The 23534-nt window shown below is 35.1% G+C and overlaps 1 protein-coding gene and 1 long non-coding RNA gene across 4 annotated transcripts in view; one reads left to right on the forward strand and one right to left on the reverse strand.

Moving 5' to 3' along the window:
• Positions 1–23534, reverse strand: part of STAG1 (STAG1 cohesin complex component) — a 422866-nt gene that overhangs the window by 152582 nt on the left and 246750 nt on the right. For all 3 annotated transcript variants that reach the window (XM_077752340.1, XM_077752338.1, XM_077752339.1), the window contains exon 7: positions 17648–17852. In XM_077752340.1, the coding sequence (XP_077608466.1) occupies positions 17648–17852 (205 nt within the window). The remainder of the gene's footprint in view (positions 1–17647; positions 17853–23534) is intronic.
• The window catches only part of LOC144221796 (uncharacterized), a 59993-nt gene that overhangs the window by 18955 nt on the left and 17504 nt on the right, over positions 1–23534 (forward strand). Inside the window, exon 2 of the long non-coding RNA XR_013332179.1 lies at positions 16412–16516. This is a non-coding gene — a long non-coding RNA (uncharacterized LOC144221796). The remainder of the gene's footprint in view (positions 1–16411; positions 16517–23534) is intronic.

Genomic DNA, 23534 nt, shown 5'->3' on the forward strand with positions numbered 1-23534 from the left:
AATTTTTTAAACAATCTGACAGTGATCTTATGTCTACTGGTTCCAATAACAATATGACACTAAGAAATATATATGTCATTTGCTTACATTTTACCAAAGTATTAGTTTGTGACAGACTGGTAATTAAAAAAACAGCATTGGGAAACAATTTGGTTTTAATAAAGTTAAATGTTACACTGAAAAAAGAAATAGCCTTATACCACAGAGTTGAATAAAAACTTACTCAATGCTTTCCTCATTCACCTATCAACCCAATATGTACTTAAGTAATATTCTACTAAATACTAGAAGTATAAAAGTGAATGGGACAGAGTATCTGTCCTCATGACAGTTTAGAATAATGACTCTCAAGTTGTTAGCTTTCAGTAGCTCAGTACAACAATGCTGGCTTGAAGTAAAGTGTTATCAATAGGTAGAGAGATTCCGAAGATTTACCTAAAAATATTATAGATTATAATGTAGGAAAATAAGATCAAAAGAAAAGGCAAGGATAATAAGAAAGCTTTGTGCTTCTTAGGTATCTAAGTGGAAATACCCAGTAGATATGTATTTAAAGTCATCATCAAAGACACGGTTATTTAGAGCCATAAAATAAAACAACATACCCATCCAATGAGTAACTATCCAGCCATTAGAAAAACGAGGCATGAGGGGGCGCGGGGGTGGCACAGTTGATTGAGTGCCCAACTTTGGCTCAGGTCATGATCTCGAGGTTCATGGGTTCGAGCCCCACGTCTAGCTCTGTGCTGACAGCTCAGAGCCTGGAGCCTGCTTCAGATTCTGTGTCTCCCTCTCCCTTTGCCCCTTCCCTGCTTATGCTTTATCTAAATAAACACTTAAAAAATTTAAGAAAAATGAGGGATGATTTATGTGCTGAAAAGAAAAGCCTACCAAGATATCTGTTGATGAATAAAAAAAGCCAAGAAGCCTGTATATAATGCTATCATTTATGAAAAATGGAATGTTATTTATTTTTATGTGCCAGTCACTCTTCTAAGCTCTTTACACATACTTACTCATTTATACTTCACAACTCAATCAAGTAAGGATATTATAATTATTGCTTTTGTACACAGGAGAAAATGGAGACCAAGATCATCTAAGAGACTTGCCAGTTACACAGCAAGCAACTGGAAGAGACAGAATTGGATTACAGGGAGTTATGCTCTACAGTCCAAGTTCTTAAGCACTATATCATACTGTCTCTCAATGAATATGTATGTGTTATTATATTCAAAATCTTTGGAAAAAAAATTATGAGACTGGCAACTTTGGTTGCCTTCAAGGAAGAGAATTTTTTGGCTCAGAGTCATGGGTAAAAAAATGACAATTTACCTACATTTTTTCTATTTTGAATTTTAAATCATGTGACTATATTGCCTCTCCCATGTCATTATTTTTTGATAAAAATAATAAAATCATGGAATTGGTTTTCACTTTATTCACTAAGAAGTGAATAAAGACCAAAAAAAAAAAAAGATAAAAAGATCTTAAGACTGAGTTCTGAGATCATTCAGTTTAGCTTTCTAAGATCTACTATGACAGTGCGTACTCCACAGAACAAGTGAAGACAAGTGACTCAAGAAGGAAGAAGTAGCTATGTCTACTAAGAGAGAATGTTGATACCTGGGAGATTCCCAGTGATTTGGACAATAAAGAGGTAATTGCTGACTAACAAGAGCAGAAATAGTGGAGTGGCAGAAATAGAAATCTGACTTAAGTGTGTTTTAAGAGCATTAAGACAGCAAGACAGTGAACAAAAATAATTGAGATTTGCTGTAAAGACAACAAGAGTACTGGGAATGTAGGAAGAAGGGCATGAGGAAACAAGGGAGGATGTAATGGTCAGTCTTATGTGTCAACCTGGCTAGGCTACAGTATCTAATTATTTACTCAAATACTAATCCAGGTGTTACTGTGAAGGTATTTCACAAATATAATTAACAGCTACATCAGCTGTATTAAACTGTTAACATACAAGTTTTAAGTAAAGGAGAAACCCTCAATAAGGTGGTGGGTTTCATGCAGTCAGTTCAACACGTTAAGAAGAAAAAACTAAGGTTTCTTTGAGAAGCAAATTCTGCCTCAGGGCTGTACAACTCTAACCTCTTTCTAGCTTGCTGTCCTACACAGATTTCAAATTTGCCAGCTCCCACAATTGTATCAGCCAACTCACTGAAATAAAAAATTTCTAGCTTGCTGTCCTACACAGATTTCAAATTTTCCAGCTCCCACAACTGTATCAGCCAACTCACCGAAATAAAACTCTCTGGCACAAACCCCTTGCACACAGCAAGGCTACTGATCACACAATACTGGAAAGCTTCAGCTCCAGGGGAAATAGGATCTATCTTCCTTCTCCCCCCTCACCCCCGGATCTAGCTTCTTTTAAAAAGCAGAGCAAAGCAGACCTAGAACCTAGCTTCCTTTTCTGGGGGTGGGGCGTGGGGAACCTCTTCTTAATATAGTCATTACTTGGAGGAGTACAACAGTCATTCCTAACAATCAAATGCAAAAAGTAACACAGACAAAATGACAAGGAGGAGGAATTAACCCCAAAAGAAAGAAAAGAAGAAGTCACAGCTAGGGATTTAATCAATAAAGATACAAGTATCTGTCTGAACCAGAATTTAAAACAATTATCATAAGGATACTAGCTGGGCTTGAGAAAAGCACAGTAAGACACAAGAATCCTTTGCTGCAGAGATAAAACAACTAAAAAGTAGTCAGGCAGAAATAAAAAATGCTATAATCAAGATGCAAAACCAAATGAATGCAATGCTAATGAGGACTGATGAAGTAGAGTAACAAATCAGTGATACAAAAGATAAAAATTATGGAATGAAGCTGAAAAAGGAAAGAAATTGGATCACAAATGTAGACTCAGGGAACTCAGTGACTCCTTAAAGCATTATAACATTTGTATCACAGGAGTCCCAAAAGAAGAAAAGAAAAAAGAAAAAAAAAGGGGGGGGGGCAGAAGGTTTATTTAAGTAAATTATAGCTGAAAACCTCAGTAATCTGGGGAAGGAAACAGACCTCAAAAAACAAGAAGCACAAAGACCTTCCATTAAATTCAACAAAAGCTGCCATCACCAAGACATATCACAGTCAAGTTCAAAAAAGACACAGTCAAGGAAAGAATCCTGAATGAGGATGAAGGAAAAAAGTTGTTAACATACAAGGGAAGATAGATCAGGTTCACAGCAGATCTCTCTACAGAAAAATGCCAGGCCAAGGGAAGTAGCATGATATAGTCAACATGCTATATGGGAAAAGTATGCAGCCAAGAATACTTTATCCAGGAAGGTGGTCAATCAGAGTAGGAGAGTTTCCCAGACAAAAAATGAAGGAGTTCATGACCACTAAACTAACCCTGCAAGAAATATTAAAGGGGGCTCCTTGAGTCAGGGCAAAAAAGACCAAAAAGCAACAAAGACTAGAAAGGAATAGAGAACATCACCAGAAACACCAACTTTACAGGTAGCATAATGGCACTAAATTCATACCATTCAATAATCACTCTGAATGTAAATGGACTAAATGCTCCAATAAAAACAAAAAGAGTATTAGAATGCATTTAAAAATAGACCCTTCTATATGCTGCCTATAAGAGACTCATTTGAGACCAAAACACATCTGCGGATTAAAAGTGAAGGGATGGAAAACCATATATAATGCTAATGAACACCAAAAGAAAGACTGAGCAGCCATACTTATATGAGATATTAGATTTTAAACCAAAGAATGTAACAGATGAAGAAGGGTATTATACCACAATTAAGGGTTCTATTCATCAAGAAGATCTAACAATTATAAATATTTGTGCCCTCAACGTGAGAGCACCTAAATACATAAATCAATTAATAACAAATATAAAGTAACTCAATGGTAATAATACAATTATATTAGGGGACTTTAACACACCACTTACAGCAATGGACAGATCATCAAAGGATAAATCAACATGGAAACAACAGCTCTGAATGACATACTGCACCAGATGGACTTAACGAATATATTCAGAACATTTCTTCCTAAAGCAGCAAATGCATATTTATTTCAAGTGCACATGTAACATTCTACAGAACAGATCACATACTGGGTCACAAATCAGCCCTCAACAAGTAAAAAAAGACTGGCATCATACCATGCATATTTTCAGAACATAATGCTTTGAAACTTGAAGTCAATCACAAGAAAAAAATTTGGAAAGATCACGAATACATGAAGATTAAAGAACATCCTACTGAAGAATAAATGATGTAACCCTGAAATTAAAGAAAAAACTTAAAAAACACACGGAAGAAAATGGAAATGAAAACACAAAAGTCCAAAACCTTTGGGATGCAGCCAAAGCCAGTCCTAAAGGAAAGTATATGGTAATAGGCCTATCTCAGTAAGCAAGAAAAGTCTCAAATACACACCCTAACCTTATTTTTTAAAGGATCTAGAAAAGGCAAAGCAAGGGGTGCCTGGCTGGCTGAGTTGGTTAAGCATCTGACTTTGGCTTAGGTAATGATCTCATGGTTTGTGAATTTGAGCCCTGCACTGGCAGTGTGGAGTCTGCTTAGGATTCTCTCTCTCTCTCTCTCTCTCTCGCTCGCTCTCCATCTCCCTCTCCCTCTCCCTCCCACTCTCTCTCTCTGTGACTCCACTTGTGTGCACATGCACACTATCAAAATAAATAAATAATTCGTAAAAAGAGGGAACTACCAATGAAGCCTAAAGCCAGCAGAAGCAGTAAAACGATAAAAATTAAAGCAAAACTAAATGATACAGAAACAAAAAATCTTATCAATGAAACAGCTGGTTCCTTGAAATAAAATCACTAAATGACTAGCTAGACTTATCAAAAGGAAAAAAAAGAACCCACTTAAATAAAATCACAAATGAGAGGGGAGATCATAACCAATATTACAGAAATACAATTATAAGAGAATGTTATTAATAATCATATGTGAACAAACTGGGCAATCTAGAAGAAATGAACAAATTCCCAGAAATACACAAACTACCAAAACTGAAACAGGAAGAAATAGAAAATTTGAACAGACCCATAACCAGCAAAGAAACTGAGTTAGGAATAAAAAAAATCTCTCAACAAAGAGCCCAGGGCCAGGTGACTTCCCAGGGGAATTCTACCGAAGTTTTAAAGAAGAGTTAATACCTATTCTTCTCAAGGTGTTCTGAAAAGTAGAAATGGAAGGAAAACTTCCAAATTCATTCTATAAGACTAGCATTACCTTGATTTCAAAATCAGACAGAAACTCCACTAAAACAGAGAATTACATGCCAATATCCCTTAAGAACATGGATGCAGAAATTCTGAACAAAATTCTCACAAAACAAATCCAAAAGTACATTAAAAGAATTATTCACTATGATCAAGTGGGATTTATTTCTGAGCTGCAGGGTTGGTTCACTATTCACTAATCAATCAATGTGATACACCACATTAATAAAAGAAAGAATAAGAACCATATGATCCTCTCAATAGATGCAGAAAAAAATTTGACAAAGTACAGCATCCATTCTTGATAAAAACCTTCAATCAAACAGGGATAGAGTGAAAACACTTCAACGTCATAAAAGCCATATACAAAAGACCCACAGCTAATATCATCCTCACTGAAAAACAGAGCTTTTCTTCTAAGGTCAGGAACAAGTCAGGGATGTCCATTCTCATCATTCCTATTTAACACGGTCCTGGAAGTATGAGCCACAGCAATCAGAAGGAATCCAAATAAAAATAAAAAGCATCCAAATTGGCAAGGAAGAAGTCAAACTTTCACTATTTCACAGATGACATGGTAGTCTATGTAGAGAGCCTGAAAGACTCAACCAAGAAACTGCTGGAAGTGGTACATGAATTCAGTAAAGTTGCATGATATAAAACCAACAAACAGAAATGTCCTGTACTTCTAAAGACCAATAATGAAGAAGCAGAAAGAAAAATCAAGGGATCAATTTCATTTGCAACTGCACCAAAACCTGTAAGATACCCAAGAGTAAACCTAACCAAAGAGGTAAGAAGTAAAGGTCAAAAATCTATACTCTGAAAACTATAAGCACTTATGAAAGAAAGTGAAGAAGACACAACTAAATGGAACATTCCATGCTCATGGATTAGAAGAACAAACATTGTTGAAATGTTTATACTAACAAAAGCAGTCTGCATATTTAATGCAATCCCCATCAAAGTACTACGAGCATTTTTCATAGAGCTAAAACAAACAATCCTAAAATTTATATGGAACCAAAAAGACCCTGATTAGCCAATGCAATCCTGAAAAAGACAAGCAAAGCTGGAGGCATCATGATTCTAGACTCCAAGCTATATTAAAATGCTTTAGTTATCAAGACAATAAGGTACTGGCACAAAAAACAGTCACATACATATCAACTGAAGAACCCAGAAATGGACCTATAACTATACGGTCAACTAATCTTCAACAAAGCAGGAAAGAACATCCAATGGAAAAAAAGACAGCCTCAACAAACGGTGTTGGGAAAATGGATAGCAACATGTAGAAGAATGAACCAGGACCATTTTCTTACACCATACACAAAAATAACTTCCAAATAGATGAAAGACATAAATGTGAGATAGGAAACCATCTCACAGAGGAGAAAACAAGCAGCAACCTCTTTGGCCTCACTGGAGCAACTTCTTATTAAACAAATCTCTGGAGGCAAGGGAAAGAAAAGCAAACATGAACTACTGGGACTTCATCAAGATGAAAAGCTTCTGCACAGCAAAGGAAATAATAAAACTAAAAGGCAGCTTCCTGAATGGGAGAAGATATCTGCAAATGACATATCTGATAAAGGGTTGGTATCCAAAATATATAAAGAACTTATCAAATTCAATACCCAAAAAACAAATAATCCAGTGAAGAAACGGGCAGAAGACAGGAATAGATATTTCTCCAAAGAAGATATCCAGATGGCTAACAAACACATAAAAAGATGCCCAATGTCACTCAACAACAGGGAAATACATATCAAAAACACAATGAGATACCACCTCACACCTGTGAGAATGGATAATATTAACAACACAGGAAACAACAGATGTTGGTGAGGATGTGGATAAATGGGAACCCCCTTGCACTGTTGGTGGGAATGCAAACTGGTGCATCCTCTATGGAGAACAATATGGAGGTTCCTCAAAAAATTAAAAATAGAACTACCCTATGATTCAGCAATTGCACTATCAGGTATTTATCCAAAGGAAACAAAAATACAGATTTGAAAAGAAACAAGCCCCTGATGTTTTACAGTAGCATTATCAACAAAAGCCAAGCTATGGAAAGAGCCCCAAGTGTCCATCGACTGATGAATGTGTTACACACACACACACACACACACACACACACACACACACACCCATCCACCCACCCATATACAATGGAATATCAGCCATTAAAAAGAATGAAATCTTGCCATTTGCAATGGTGTGGATGAAGCTACAGGTATTGTGTTAAGTGAAATATGTCAGAGAAAAGCAAGTAACACATGATTTCATTCATATGTGGAATTTAGGAAACAAAACAGATGAACATATGGGAGGGGAAAGAAAAAAAGAGACATGGAAGCAAACCATAAAAGACTCTTAACAACAGAGAACAAATCGAGAGTTGATGGAGAGTTGTCAGTGGTGGATGGGGTAATACCTGGTGATGGGTTAGATATGATGAGCAGTGTGTGTCATATGTAACCGATGAATCACTAAATTCTACTCCTGAAACCAATACTACACCATATGGTAACTAACTAGAATTTAAATAAAATTTTGAAAAAAAAAAAAAAAGAAAAGAAAAAGAATTTCATTATTAAAATATTTGTCTTCTGAGAAAAAAATAAATTTTAAAGAGGCACCTGGGTGGCTCAGTCGGTTAAGCGTCTGACTTCATCTCATGGTTTGTGGGTTCAAACCCCATGTCGGGCTCTGTGCTGACAGCTCAGAGCCTGGAGCCTGCTTCGCATTATGTGTCTCCCTCTCTCTCTGCCCCTCCCTCACTCATGTTCTGTCTCTCTCTCTCTCAAAAAAATAAAAAAACATTTTAAAAAATAAAATAAATAATAAATATATAAAAACCCTCCTTCTCCCCAATATATGTGTGTATATGTATATTTATATATGTACATGTATATGTCTACGTATGTATGTATGTAGGTATATATCAGTAAGTACATCTCTATTGGCTCCCTGTCTCTGGAGAGCCTTAAAAGAGAATGTTTCTAAAAGATAAGAGCATGACAGCATATTAGTACAATGATAAGAATTATCTAATCAAAGTGAGAAACTGAAGCCAGTAGAGAGAAAAGAGCAAAGTTCTTGAGGTAGAGAACAGGGATCATATCCACTAAACAAGGGCAAGGACCAACCTTAAAGGTAACTGTAATAAGAGAAAAAGTAGAGAATATGGGTATAGCTGCACCTAAATTAGTAAGTTTAATCCTTGAAGAACTCTCTGTTGACTCTATTAAGCAATTAAAACAATCAGCTAAGTGTGAAGAAAAGAGAATAGGAGATAATACAGGTTTGAGGAGAATGTATGAAATAATCCTGTAAGAAAGTAGGAATAATATGGAGTAGAATGCTGTAATAGGATTTCTAGGTAACATTAAACGTCCACTTGTGAGAAAAATCTAAAGCCTAGCCATTAAAAGCTGTGTTTTTCTTCAGCCACTTTCAAGTGCTCTGGTACAGGTATGGAGCAGGTGGTAATATAGGGTTTTCAAAGGAGGTATGATAGAAGGAAACAGAGGCAATGATGTTGAGGATATGAAGACAGAATTATAATTAACTGAAAATGATCTATGCTAGGAAAATTGAGTAAATGAGGCTATGGTGTGAGGAACACTAAAAATATAGCATCAAAGGATATGAAGTTGCAACAACAAAAAAACAATACCAGAAGTGAGAACACAGAATAAAAACACTGAAAGAAAAAGAAGTGGTTATTGGTAAATGGGATAGTTATTCAAGACTGTAGACACTGGCTCTTTTAATCAATACCCAACTATTTAGATTTACATGTTCCTAAACATAAAAATGAAATCTAAAAAACTACATTTATATTTAATGATATACTTGTGAAATATACATTTGAAAACTAATGCTGTATGCCAAAGAAATATGTTTGATAATGGGACAAACTATATTTTTAAAAGAGGGATGATTACATTCCTTTAGTTTTAAAAAGCTTATTTTAACAAGCAAAAAATGCTTATAACAAACTTCCACTTTCCAAATGATAGTTTTAAAAATATTTTCATTTAATTTTATTTTTAAGTAAACTCTATGCCAAATATGGGGCTCAAATTCATGACCTCGAGATTAAGAGTCACATACTCTACTGACTGAGCCAGCCAGGCACCCCCAAAAGATACAGATTCAACCATTCCCCTTATCTCTTAAAACCCAACCAAAATAAGAAAGAGAAAACAAATTTCAATAAATTAAGAAAAATACTAGTAAACCCAAACCATAATATATGTACATATATGTACATGGAAAGCAGGAGAATGAGCAGAGAGCATACAAATCACACCAATGCAAATTTCACCAAATGGTGAAAAAAGGAATTATAACTATGTATATATCTANAAAAAAAACTATTTTTTTCTTTGGAACCCAGAAGCATTCAGGAATTCGAAATACCAGGTTCCATAGAAGAAGGAGGGAGGTAAAGGTCTGAAGACAGTATTCTTTCAAAGTTTGTAAAATAAGTAATTAAATCCCCAAGCCTCTACTCCAACCTAGGGCAGTCAGGCAATTTCTCCACGACAGACCCATCTTGGAAGTCCAGAAAATTTATTCTCTCAATAAAATTAGCCAGAGATCTGGAATCATCAGACAAATCCAAGGAGGCGTAAGGTAAAGTACAGACTGCCCTGGATGCTGCTTCACCCTGTCAAATTCCCAAATGGTAGACAGCAACTAAACTTAAGTAGATTGTAAGATCATCCTGCAAAGAAGTTGAACTTTCCCAGGGAAAATAATTATCAATACCAACAGTATAGGGTCTACAATGAAAATGTTAGCTGACCACATGACTGTCCTAGAGTGATGCTCACCAAAGACAAAGCCACTGCCTTCCCCTGTCAAACACACTACATTCACAGAGACACACACAGCCCCTCTGTTCTTGGCAATAGTAGAGAACCAAGAAATAGTTACTGGAGGAAGGTTCCAACATGAAATAGAGTGATAGGAACACAGAATGAGAAAGAAGAGTAGGAAGCAGAAAAAACTTCAGAGTAATAATTAACAGTATCACAGATATAAAAGAAGATATTACATTCATGAACTAATTAAAAAAAAAAAGACCTGGAGAAAGAACTCTTTTTTTAAATATTTTATTTATTTCTAGCAGAGAGAGAGACAGCGTGAGCAGGGGAGGGTCAGAGAGAGAGGGAGTCACAGACTGAAACAGGCTCCAGGCTCTGAGCTGGCAGTCAGCACAGAGCCCGACACGGGGCTCGAACCCAAGAACCGCGAGATCATGACCTAAGCGAAAGTCGGACGCTTAACCGACTAAGCCACCCAGGCGCCCCAAGAACTCTTAAAAACGTATATGATAGTCAAAATTAAGTTCAATAAATTTGAGAAGTATAAGAAAAATGTACAAAAAAAGAAATAGAAAGTGGAAGAGAATAAGAAACTGAACACTGATTCAAGAGATTAATATCCCAGCAATAGGTATTCAACAATGAGTACCAAGCATAATAAAAGGAAAAAAATAAATACACATCAGCGTATATCATCATGGTATCTCAGAACACCAGGAATAAAGAGAAAAATCTAAAAGCTTTCAAAGAAAGAGGAACAGAATCAGAAGTTGAAACAGCACTGGACTTCTCAACAGCAACAATGGAAGCTAGAGGAAAAATTCTGAAGGTAAGTTCCAATGATGAATTCTATACTGGATCAATTAAACATGAGTATATAATATACTCTTAAGGCATGTAAAGTCTCAAATATATATTTCCTCAATACCTCTTTTCAAAGCTATCAACAAATAGGCTAACCAAAAATAAGAGAATTAAGAAGGAAAGCAAAAGATGATAGGGAATCCAAAAAAGGAAGAAGAATGCAAACAATAGTAGAAAAGTTACATAACTTAAAGGACATCAAGATTTTAGAAAATGAGCCTGTCATATCAGACACAATTATAAAAATTAAAAGCACATAAAATACATGCTATAAAACTGATTCTATTATTTGCTTTAAAATAAAATCAAAAAATCCTCATGAATATGCATATGAGGAAAAAAATTTAAGGAAATACAAACATTCTGGGCACAATGATAAGGTGGTAGAATTATGGCTAATTTTTTTAATTTTGAAATAATTTTATATTTAAAGGGAAACTGCAGAGATAACACCCAGAGTTCTGTATACTCCTAACCCACTTACCCCTAATGTTACCATCTTTCATTACTGTTGTACACCTATCAAAACTGAGACATCAACATTAGTACATTCTTTATAGCTAAACTTTGGACAGTGTTTGGATTTCACTAGTTCCTCTTCTGTCCCTCTTCTGTTACAGGATACTACATTGTATTTCATACAGCCAGCTTGAATTATGGCTAATTTTTTACTTTTGTACTTTTTTCCATTTGTGAATACTCTATAGTAATTTTATATGCACAGAAAATATTTAAATGTACAATATGGAAATATTAATGACATACATACAAAAAATTTTCTCACTTTCTCTAGCCTCTTTAGAACTAAGCCAAGTAAGCTTTGTTGTTCTATTTTAGTTACAGTATTAATTGCTGGGTGAATTTGATATGTTAAACATTTAACACAGATTCATTTAAGCCTTTCATTCCTATAAGATGGGACTATTAGTATTAACAGTATACAGATGAGGAAGTGAGGCACAGAAATGATTTATCTAAGGTCACTAAGCTAATGAATAAATGATATGCAATGATGTAAAGTGATTTTAAAAACATGATTCCTTTATAAAATCTGGCACCCAAAAGAAAGCTAATTTTCGTATCTGATGAAAGAGATAAACTTAAGAAAATGATAGTTAACTGGAAAACTTAACACATTACTAAAGATACCTATATTTACATATATTAATATTTACATCATTGCATTTTTAAAGTTTACTGTATTTTACAGATAAAACTAGAGATACAGTGACATTCACAAATTTGGTCAATTATTGAGAATACCTAAAGTCTATTCACAAACTCTGAAAAACTTGAAGTGTTATCTTTAGAGGAGAGGTGAGAAAAACAAGGTGACAAAGTAAAAAAAACAAAACAAAGAAAAAATACAATGTTAAAGTACAAAGCAATGAGAAAATAAGACTTTAGAGGAATTTAAAAAATGAACATAAGAAAAATAGGAAGAAGAGATTATTTATAGTCTGCTTTTTGATGATGTCAGACAGACCTAAATGTTTCAAGCCCTAAGCATAGAAACCAAAAATATTCTGTCTAGTTAAGATTTATAAAAGACTTAACTGAATGTAATAAATCCTTGGGACCTACAAGCCAAAAAATAAGTAAAATAAAAATGCATGCTATTAGTTTTCTTTTTGTTATTTTTTTCTTAAAAGGAGTTTTTGAATGATCTAATTTGTGTCTCATTTCCTCATTGGCACTGTCTTATTACTAAGACAGGACAGGTATTCAATATATTCTGAGTAAAAACATGAATGAAGTGAAACACTGCCAATACTTTTAGCTCTTCTTGTCATTAAAAAATAATAGGACAGCTTATTAAATGTCAGGCACTGGTCTGTGCTCTCCTAATTTCTTTCTTTTAAAGGTTTTTATTTATTGTGAGAGAGAACAAGTGTGCATGAACAGGGGAGGGACAGAGAGAGAGAATCCCAAACAGGCTCAAAGCTCAGCACAGAGCCCTACATGGGGCTTGATCCCAAAACCGTGAGATCACGACCTGAGCTAAAAAGAGATGTTTAACCAACTAAGCCCCACCCAGGCACCCCCTTCTCCTAATTTCTCTTAAATCGTTATCATGATCTTCCTCACTCTGCATGTGAAGAAAGCGAGGCCAGGAAAGTCCAAGTTACCCAACCAGTACAAGGCAGTGAAGGATGTGGATCCAGACAGTCTGGTGCAGAACCCATTCTATGAACCACTATATTATATGGTTTCAGCAACTGAAAGCCAAAGAAAAGAAGCCAATTTACTGATGCAAAATGATTTTCAGTCTATGACTGGAGAAAAAGCAATTTCATATACCGTTTCTTTCCTCAGAGTAAAAGTACAGAGATTCTGACTTGGTAAGAAATGTTAATTAATAATGAATCATATGTCAATATAAAATTAACTATATAATAATGTTAAACAATAAGGTATAAAGAAATGTTTACTCCCCTAAGGGTCTGAGAGTGACCTATTAACTTCACCAGTGGTCAAGACACTGAGGCCATTTGACTGTCATATAATGATCTTAACCACATTTTCTAATTTTTCCAGAATTCATCTTAGAAAAAAATAGAATTACGATGCTATTATTAATACAATTTTGTATTCTTAATTTGTCTTTGTTCAAATTAGCATTTCACCCTAGTAGTCAGTGGTAGCCTATATTTATCTATTTGTAACATAATAGAAAATCATATACGTGACAATAGAAAAAATAAAGTTACATCAACATTACTTCTCCTATAAACTGCCATCTAAAAAACTTAGAAATAAACACTTTATAAAGTATTGGCATACATTTTTAAAGCATATGTCTAAAAATAATATAACTACAAATCTGAAAAAGTTTTTTAAAAGATTATTACCCCATGTAAATTTCATCAAACTGAGGAATAAATAAATGTACCTTGTTTCAGATTCTAAAACCATCAAAATAAGGACAAAATGTTACTTATATAAATTACATCCAAAAACTATGTTCTAATATGTCCAGCTGAGGAAGCTATTTAGAACAGAAACAAGGGCACTTAATTCGAAAGATCGATGGTTAATGAAAACTGTATTGCAATGTGAAGCACTACATCAAACAAATGGGAGAGTATGCTTTAAAATTCCAGTTAAGAGAACAGGAAAAACATAAGGAAAATATGAAATGTAATAGCTAATAGTCTATTCAAAATTAATAGCAAAAAGAATTCAATAAAGAGGAAACACAGTTTACCTCCAATTAAAAAAAATGAGACTACTGTAACTGTAGAATAAACAGACCTAAAGAACTACAGAATGATGAAAATTTTTAATAAAAATATGGTAAAAGAATACAATTAAATGCAATGCATAAACAGTGACAATAAGGGACACATTATTTAGCTGAATAATAAAATGAGTTATCTGGACAACCAATTAAAAGTGCTACTGATAAGACCACTCTGATGACTTATAAAGCTCTGGAACTCATCACGTCTGTACCCTACAGAACAACTAACCTGATTGTCTCTCTTCTCAGCTAAGATATAAGCAATGTCAAGGAGCATTTTATTCCAAAGCCGATAATCATATCTGGCCATAACTGCCTTGTAACTGTCCATGCACATAGTCTTTGAAGCAGAGGATTAAATGTTCCTGCCCATTTTATCTAGTCCCCAAGACTCGTCCTGCAAAGTGAATAAAAATGATTATCTTTTAATCTACCCCTTGCACACATACCATAAAGAAAAAAAAAAAAAAACAGGGAGGAGGGCAAAGATGAGAACTTAAAAAAAAAATCCTTGAAAATATAGATAATTATTATCTAGTCTGGAATTAAGTCCTCAGTAAGATCTCTGTGCTTTGTTGAAGGGTAGGTGACTGATAGGTCCCACATTTTATGAAACTAGGTCTTGGGAGATATGATCATTAATGTAAACATACAGTAATATTTTGAAGTAAATTTGAAATGACTTGCAAATTAAGTTTCTACTTGTGAAAAATCAGCAGAAACATGATGTTGATCTCCTTCCATTTTTCTTAACAGATTTTTAAGCATAATTTCAAATTCAAACAGGCTAAATGATGATATATGAAGAGCTTAGTGAGGTAAAAACAAAATGGCATTTATAAGGGAGTTTCAAAAGCTATTATGACCGGAGGTAAACTGTTGGAAAAGAAAGACAGAAAGGCACTGGAAGGAGGAGGAAGCTACTCAACCCAAAAGGAACAGAAAAGCCATAGTTAAAATATATTTAAGTATATGTAAAATTAATATATATTGTTCACAAAAAGGATAAAAATAGGGAAAACAATACAATAATAAAAGTCACTAAAAATGGGCCAATGGAAAGGAGGTGAAATGGACCATTATGAAAGTCAGTAATATACTGTAATGCTACATTTTACACTGTAGTAGAGGACAAATGCAAATGAAAATTAAGTACATTTTTCAGGAAAACAGACATTTTAAAAGTCAAAATATTCTATATTCTTTCTCCTCTGTTCTTAAATAGAGTATGTGGCATATATTTAATCTTTTATAGAGAATACACAGGGTTTAGGACTAAAGAGAAGTACCTTGCCCCTACAGAGAAGCCCCAGGTGATTCTCTCTCTCAGTATCTATTAAGCAAAATCTTGTTTTCTTCTTTAGTATAAACTGTTACTTCATAATTCTATTAGCAAGACAGCATTTAACATTTGCCCTCCACTGGACAATTCTTATTCCTCCATTGTTGCTTCTCCTCTCCTGGACTTATGATATGAAAATATAAATTTTTATGAGAGCAACTTGGACTATTTAGAAGCAATTTCTATTTTATGTTTAGGCCTATGTATTTCAAACTGCTGCATTTACCATGCAACTGACAACCAGCTAAATGGGCATTACTGCATAGAAGAAAGTAAGATGAAAACTAAATAGAATATATTTTTTAAAAAAGGAAAAGAGCAAACTAAAATGTAGAGGATAGCAAAAGTCATGAAATTATAAAGAAAAAATGTATGACATCAGATAATTTAAAAATAATAGTGTATTTACAGTACCTTTTAAAGGATCTTGGGTACAAGATCTCTTTTTGTTCCTAATAATGAGGAAGAAAATACTCTCAAAACACAAGAATTTAAACTATATGATGTCTGTTCTATACAGAAATCTTTTTCAGCAATAAACTGTATTTTTATCTTACCTTTTTTAAAAAAATTGTATAGATATTTCTTTTTCTAATAATAAGGAAAATATTACTCTCAAAAGAAAATACAGTAATACCTTGATGTGCAAGCATAATTCATTCCAGAAACATGCTTGTAATCCAAAGCACTTGTGTATCAAAGCAAATTTCAAGAACCAATGGCTCAGATGTGATCATGTGATATTCGGGGTCACATAATTATGCTGTACTGCAAGACACTGCTTGTTTATCAAGTTAAAATTTATTAGAAATGTTTGCTTGTGTCATGGAACACTTGCAAACAAGTTACACTAAATTGCTTTATGTCATTTCATACAGACATGTAACTGAAAGAATAATGGACACTGATATGGATTAATTGGATTAAATAAGAAAAAAAAGAGAAATGAAAAGAGAAGTGGACAAAAATACGGATGACCCAAGGTAACATATGGCTCCAGGCAACAGATTAAGCCAGAAAATGACAAAATTTTTAACCAGGGATTGGTAATGTATATTCCCCAAAGTAACAGCATGAGCATAACCTAAGTTAAACTCGGAGGGTAAAGCCATGCAATTTGTTTTAATAAGCTCCACAGATGATTCTGATGCATGCAAAAGTTTGAGAACATTTCAAACATATTTGTTACATGGGAAATTTTATGCAAATGCAAGATGAAATGCAATTATTGAAATTAAATGTGGTGTTTATCATGGTAATGTGTAAGATGAACATAGATAAAGTCACTGCTACTGAAAAGGATGTCACCTGGGAGTATTTACACATAGGTGCAGGTACATACATGTGTGTATGCTCTATACACAGATCAAAAAGAATAGTTATTTTAGGTGAGTATAGTGTAAGTACTTGAGGGAAAATAAAACAACTGCTGAATTAATAAAATTACCTTCTTATGGAAAAACAAGGAAAAAAATGAATATATTTAGCTGAAGAGTTTCTAGATAATTCTAAAATGAAAGCAAAAGTGAAAACTAATCTGTCAATTCTTTAGATTATAGCTGACCTAAATGAACTGATTTCAGAGACATTATAGTTAGACACAATCAGGTTATTACAGCAGTAGGAGAGGAAGAATGCTAGCTATGCAGTGACTGCAATTAGATTATTTCAAATATAAAAACAAATATATATTTACACACTTAGGTATAATAATAATGAGCAATAAAGCAATATAATTAAATTTAAAAAATACCATGAATCTGGAAATTCAACTACAAATTTTGGGGCTTACCAAAGAACATGGCCTAAAGGATTCCTACAATATCATGAATTATAAAATAATGATATATGAAAGTAACTAAATGTTGAGAGAGAAATTTGCCAGAAATTTTCAATTTTCATTCTCAAGGCAATCACATGCCAGTTATTAAAATAGGCATGTATCTTATCTAAACAGATAACATGAGCCATTCAGATGAATTTGGAGGAGGGGAGGTACGGTATTTTTCAGGAGTACAGCAATTAATTTAATACTTAATCTAAATAAATTTTAACTGGAATATAACATATTTAACAAAACTAAATGAAAAAGAAATAAAATGTTGGTTACTTACCAGCAAGGGTACTTGTATGCCTAAAAGCTCTGACCTGGGAGTCTGACAAACCAGTCAAAAGGGAGATTACTGTGTCCATCATATACTCATCATAAATTATGCTATACTGACACTGTCGAATCAGGACTCCAATAAATTCACAAAAGTTTGATCGAAATTTTTTCCACTGCGGTCCAGGCATGGTAAGGGGATAATCACCACTGTCCTAAAAAAGATAAAAAGGACATTATTAAATTTGATATACGATATCAATTTGATCAAAGGTTTTTTTTCCTATGTATAAACCAACATTTTTATCATAAAGTAGATGTGGACAAAACTTGAAAATACACTGAAGACTTTATATTTACTGTTTTGATCTCCCACAACTAAATAATTCATAAAGTATTCAAAATTGTTATTTAGAAGCAGAAAATAATTCATTACTATATGCCAACATTCAAAAAAAGAAGTGGTTTCCATTTTATTATACTTGTTGATATAATTTAAAGCAGACAATGAAAAAAATTACAGAAGTTTAGACTAGAAAGGATATCTGCTATTGAATGCAGATCAAACTAATCATTACTCCTATATGATATAGCATCTTTCAATTATTTTAAACAGAATTTTTAAGAATTGAGAATTTCAAAAGTCTGAGCATTTCATTAAGAAGTCCAAACTTAATTTTTCCCATCAGAAACTACAATCCTATCTCTTCCAGTTTTACTATAAGTCTTGTATTAACTAAACTTTATAGAGCAGATTTATCAACTTTTCAAAGGAAAACAATCTAACATGGGCTCTTGGTATTACCAGATTGTGTTATCTTGTTTAAAACATAAAAGAGACAATGGATCGAATTAGAGGTTTCCTACTGTAGTCTAAAATATTTTGGTACAGATGGCAAAATATAAGTACAAAGAGAAAATTTTGAAAGCAGCTAGGGAGAAAAGGGCCCTAACATACAAAGGCAAACCTATCAGAGTGGTGACAGACCTATCTACTGAAACGTGGCAGGCCAGAAAGGAATGGCAGGAGATCTTCAATGTGATGAACAGAAAAAATATGCAGCCAAGAATCCTCTATCCAGCAAGCCTGTCATTCAAAATAGAAGGAGAGATAAAAGTCTTTCCAAAAAAACAGAAATTGAGAGACTTTGTCACCACTATGCCAGCCCTACAAGAAATCCTGAGGGGGATGCTCTGAAGGAAAGGTTGCAAGGAACAAAGATACCAGAGACACCACCACAAACATGAACTCCACAAAGGACACAAAGATTCTAAACCCACATATCTCAAATAATAACACTGAATGGAAATGGACTGAATGCTTCATTCAAAAGACATAGGGTAGTAGAACGGATAAAAAAACAAAATCCATCTATATGCTGTCTACAAGAAACTCATTTTAGACTGGAAGATACCTTCAGATTAAAAGTAAGGGGATGGAGAANCCAGCATACTTCTCAAAGCCAGAGCAAACTATCCTAAAATTTGTATGGAACCACAAAAGACCCTGAATAGCCAAAGTAATACTGAAAAATAAAACCAAAACGGGAGGTATCACCATCCCAGACACTCAATGAACGGAGCCACCCAGGAACCTCTAATATTTTCTATCTTAATTAAACAATTCAGTTAATGAATCAAAGGAAAGAACAGTCCTACTAATGACAGGAGATTCTTGAGTAGTCTGGAAAATAATTTGTAAGAAATATTTGAGGAAAAAACATGTAATTGGTTAGATGGGGCTTCTGGAAAAGGCTTGTAACATGTCCAGACTAGGCAAGTATGACCTCTTCAGTCCTTTGCCCCTTCCTCCCTTAGTGATCTAAAACTCACGTGTAATGCTGGATGTTTAACAGCGATTTTGCAACCATTAAGGGACAAGTATGAAGATAAAAATAATAGAAGACCGAAAAACTCTAGGTCTTAGCACTGCTGAGATGCAGTACAATCATGTTTTACCCACTCCCAGATTTATTTTGCATTAAGACAAAGATAATCCTGTGAATTCAAGCCATTGTTGGTCAAATTTTCTACTACTTACAGACATTTATCCGACTGTTATGGCAGAATTATAAATAGCGGAATAGATTAATTTTTCAGTGAATGATTTTGGTACACTTGGCCGTTCATTAGAAAGAAAATTAGACAGGTATTTCACCTTACACCAGAATTAATCCCTAATGAATCAAAACACTTAAAAACAGTAAAAAAAAGAAAAAAGGGGGAAAAAAAAGAAAAGAAAAAGAAACAGCAGAAAACACGAGAGAATATTCTCAAGGTGGGGAAGTCTGTTACTATACAATACAAAAACTAGAAGTCATAAAAGATCAATAGATTCAACCATGTAACAGTAATTTTTGTATTAAAGAAAAAACAACATTAAAAGCAAAGCCAAAAGCATAACAATAGTGTTTGCCTTTCACTTAGAATGTGGAAATCTACCAACAATGAAAATAAACTGAATACACACACACACACACACACACACACACACACACACAACCTGATACGTTTTCTGGAGCCCATCTTGAGCTGAAGTAACTATCATTCTAAAGAACATGCGCCTCCAAGAAGAGATCAAACAACCACGCTCTATTATCTATTGGAGAGCCGAAGAAGAAAAGGTGGTCTCCACAAAAAATGAGTAAGAGGAAATTAGCCTAAAATTTTAATGAACTATCAAAGATTAAGAGTGAGTTACTCACCATGGTAGAACAAGGAGTTTGCACTCACTCATCACTCAAAAGCTCTTTTCCACAGGTCTCAACTGGGTACTTAAAAAAAAATTCTGATGGCACAAAAACATACACACAGATCAATGGAACAGAATAGAGAACTCGAATTGGATGCACAAATATACGGCCAATTACTCTTTGACAAAGCGGTAAAGAGTATCCAATAGAAAAAAGAGCCTCTTCAACAGTTGGTGCTGGGAGAACCAGACAGCAACATGCAGAAGAATGAAACTAGATCACTGTCTCACATCATACACAAAAGTAAACTCAAAATGGATGAAGGGCCTGAATGTGAGACAGGAAACTGTCAAAACCCTAGAGGAGAAAGCAGGAAACAACCTCCTTGACCTCAACCACAGCAATTTCTTACTGGATACATCTCCAAAGGCAAGGGAATCAAGAGCAAAAATGAACTATTGGTGTCTCATCAAGATAAAAAGGTTTTGCGCGGCAAGGGAAACAATCCATAAAACTAATAGGCTACCGACAGAATGGGAAATGATAGTTGCAACTGACACAGTGGATAAAGGGCTAGGATCCAAAATCTATAAGGAACTCACCAAACTCCACACCCAAAAAACAAATAATCCAGTGAAGAAATGGGCAGAAGACATGAATAGACACTTCTCTAAAGAAGGCATCCAGATGGCCAACAGACACATGAAACAATGCTCAGCGTCCCTCATCATCAGGAAATACAAATCAAAACCACACTGCGATACCACCTCACGCTGGTCAGAGTGGCTAACATGAACAAATCAGGAGGCTCTAGATGCCGGCAAGGATGTGGAGAAACGGGCACCCTCCTACACTGTTGGTGGGAATGTAAACTGGTGCAGCCCCTCTGGAAAACAGTGTGGAGGTTCCTCAAAAAATTAACAACAGAACTCCCCTATGACCATGCAATAGCACTGCTAGGAATTTATCCAAGGTATCCAGGAGTGCTGATGCAAAGGGGCACCTGTACCCCAATGTTCACAGCAACACTTTCAACAATAGCCAAATCATGGAAAGAGCCTAAGTGTCCATCAGCTGACCGTGGATGGACGTGAATGGATCAAGAAGATGTGGTTTATCTATACAATGGAATACAACATGGCAATGAGAAAGAATGAAATCTGGCCTTTTATAGCAACGTGGATGGAACTTGAGGGTGTTATGCTGAGCAAAATAAGTCAGGCAGAGAAAGATACCATATGCTTCCACTTACAGGAGGATTGGGAGAAACTTAATGGAGGACCATGGGGGAGGAGAAGAGGAAAAATAGCTGGGGAGAGGGTGGGAGGTAAACCATGAGAGACTCTTGAATACTGAGAACAAACTGAGGGCTGATGGGGGGGGAGAGGGGAAAGGGGGTGATGGGCATGTAGGAGGTCACCTGTTGGGATCAGTACTGGGTGTTATATGGAATTCAACTTGACAACAAACTATGAAAGAAAAAAATAATAATAAAAATTTAAAAAATAAAAAGAAATTCTGAGACAGAGCAGAACAGAGAGCAACTCTCTTGGTGGTGCAGACTTGTAGCGGATGATCGTCAATTGCTAGGAGAAAAGTAAGAAGCCTAGCTCACTTCTCAAGGCTTTTGTCTCCTGCAAACTAAAAGACTTAATATAATGGAAGTGAGTCCACAAACTGAGTCACCACCATAGCAAAGGCAAAGAGCCAATGCAACTAGGAGAAGGTGGAAGAAGAAATCTTCCACGTAGGGGAGAGAATAAGACAAAACACTGGCCTGGATCCTGAATCCTAATACCAATATCAAACCATAGGTTTGATAGCACTGGGGGGGAGGACAGAAAACTGCACCTGAGGCCAGGCTCAGATATAAAGGCCAGGAAAGCTGAGAAGGTCCCTCAGTGGCTCCAGGCACAAAAGGCATGATTAAGACTTAGCACTAGGGGCACCTGGGTGGCTCAGTCATTTAAATGTCCAACTTTAGCTCAGGTCATGATCTCATGGTTCGGGAGTTTGAGCCCCATGTTGGGTTCTGTGCTGACAGCTTGGGGCCTAGAGCCTGGAGCCTGGAGCTTGCTTTGGATTCTCTGTCTCCCTCTGTCTCTGCTCCTCTTCCACTCATGCTATGTCTCTCTTGGTCTCTCAAAAATGAATATTAAAAAAAAAAAAAAAAAAGATTCAGCACTAGGACAATAAAGAATCTTCATACCCTCATTATAATAGAAGGCAATAAAGCAACACCAGTCTACCGCTAGGAGGGGCAAGAACGTGGGGTAGGAGTGCTCTGTGCCAGAGAACAGAGAGAGCTGAAAGGTGAGGGTGCAGCATGAAAGTATGCAGCATACTAAGAAAACCTGCTCTTCCTACCCAAGAAGGCAACAGCAGTTACTACTGAAATTTGAAGACTATGGTACACTAAAGACAATGATATCAACAGCCGGACACAAAACTAGCTCAATTTCTAACTAAACTGACAATGTGTACCATTTTGTCCTTTTTAATTTTTGTATCATGTGCAAATAGTTATTATAGGGAAAAACATTTTTAAAAATGAAAGAAAAAAACTGTATCTACCTCAAAAGACAGTTTCTTGTTTTACTCTAATACCAGTTATAAATTTTTCTTTGTTAGACACATTTACACATGCCATATAAAAGGAATTGTCTAGGCGCACCAGAGTGGCTCAGTCACTTGCACGTCAGACTCTTGATTTCTGCTTAGATCGTGGTCTCATGGTTTGTTGGGTTGAGCCCTGCACTGGGCTCCACACTGACAACACAGAGCCTGCTTGGGATTCTCTCTCTCCCTCTCTCTGCCCCTCCCCAACAAACTCATACCCATGCTCACATGAATGCTGTCTCTCAAAATAAATAAATAAACTTAAAAAAAAAAAAAAAGAATTGTCTAGAATTGAAGGGCAGAGGGATATTGAAAACTAACTAACTTCCTTCACAAAGCAATAATTTTTTTTAAGGAAAGCTAGGAAAACAAAATAATGAGAGCAAAATAAAGATAATAATTAAGTAGCCTAAACACCTTATCCACAAGCAGTATTTAAATCCTTTGAGTGTAGTTTTACTATGATGCTCTGCACAAGGAATTTATTGATTAAACTCATGAAAAAGCAAGCAATATCAAATAAGAAACAAATATAGGAAAGTAGAAAGAAGCTCAGGGAGGGAAGAATATCAGGCAGAATTTTTT

The sequence above is a fragment of the Crocuta crocuta genome, unplaced genomic scaffold (genome assembly GCF_008692635.1).
Source record: "Crocuta crocuta isolate KB4526 unplaced genomic scaffold, BGI_CrCroc_1.0 scaffold580, whole genome shotgun sequence".
Classification (NCBI taxonomy): Eukaryota; Metazoa; Chordata; class Mammalia; order Carnivora; family Hyaenidae; genus Crocuta; species Crocuta crocuta.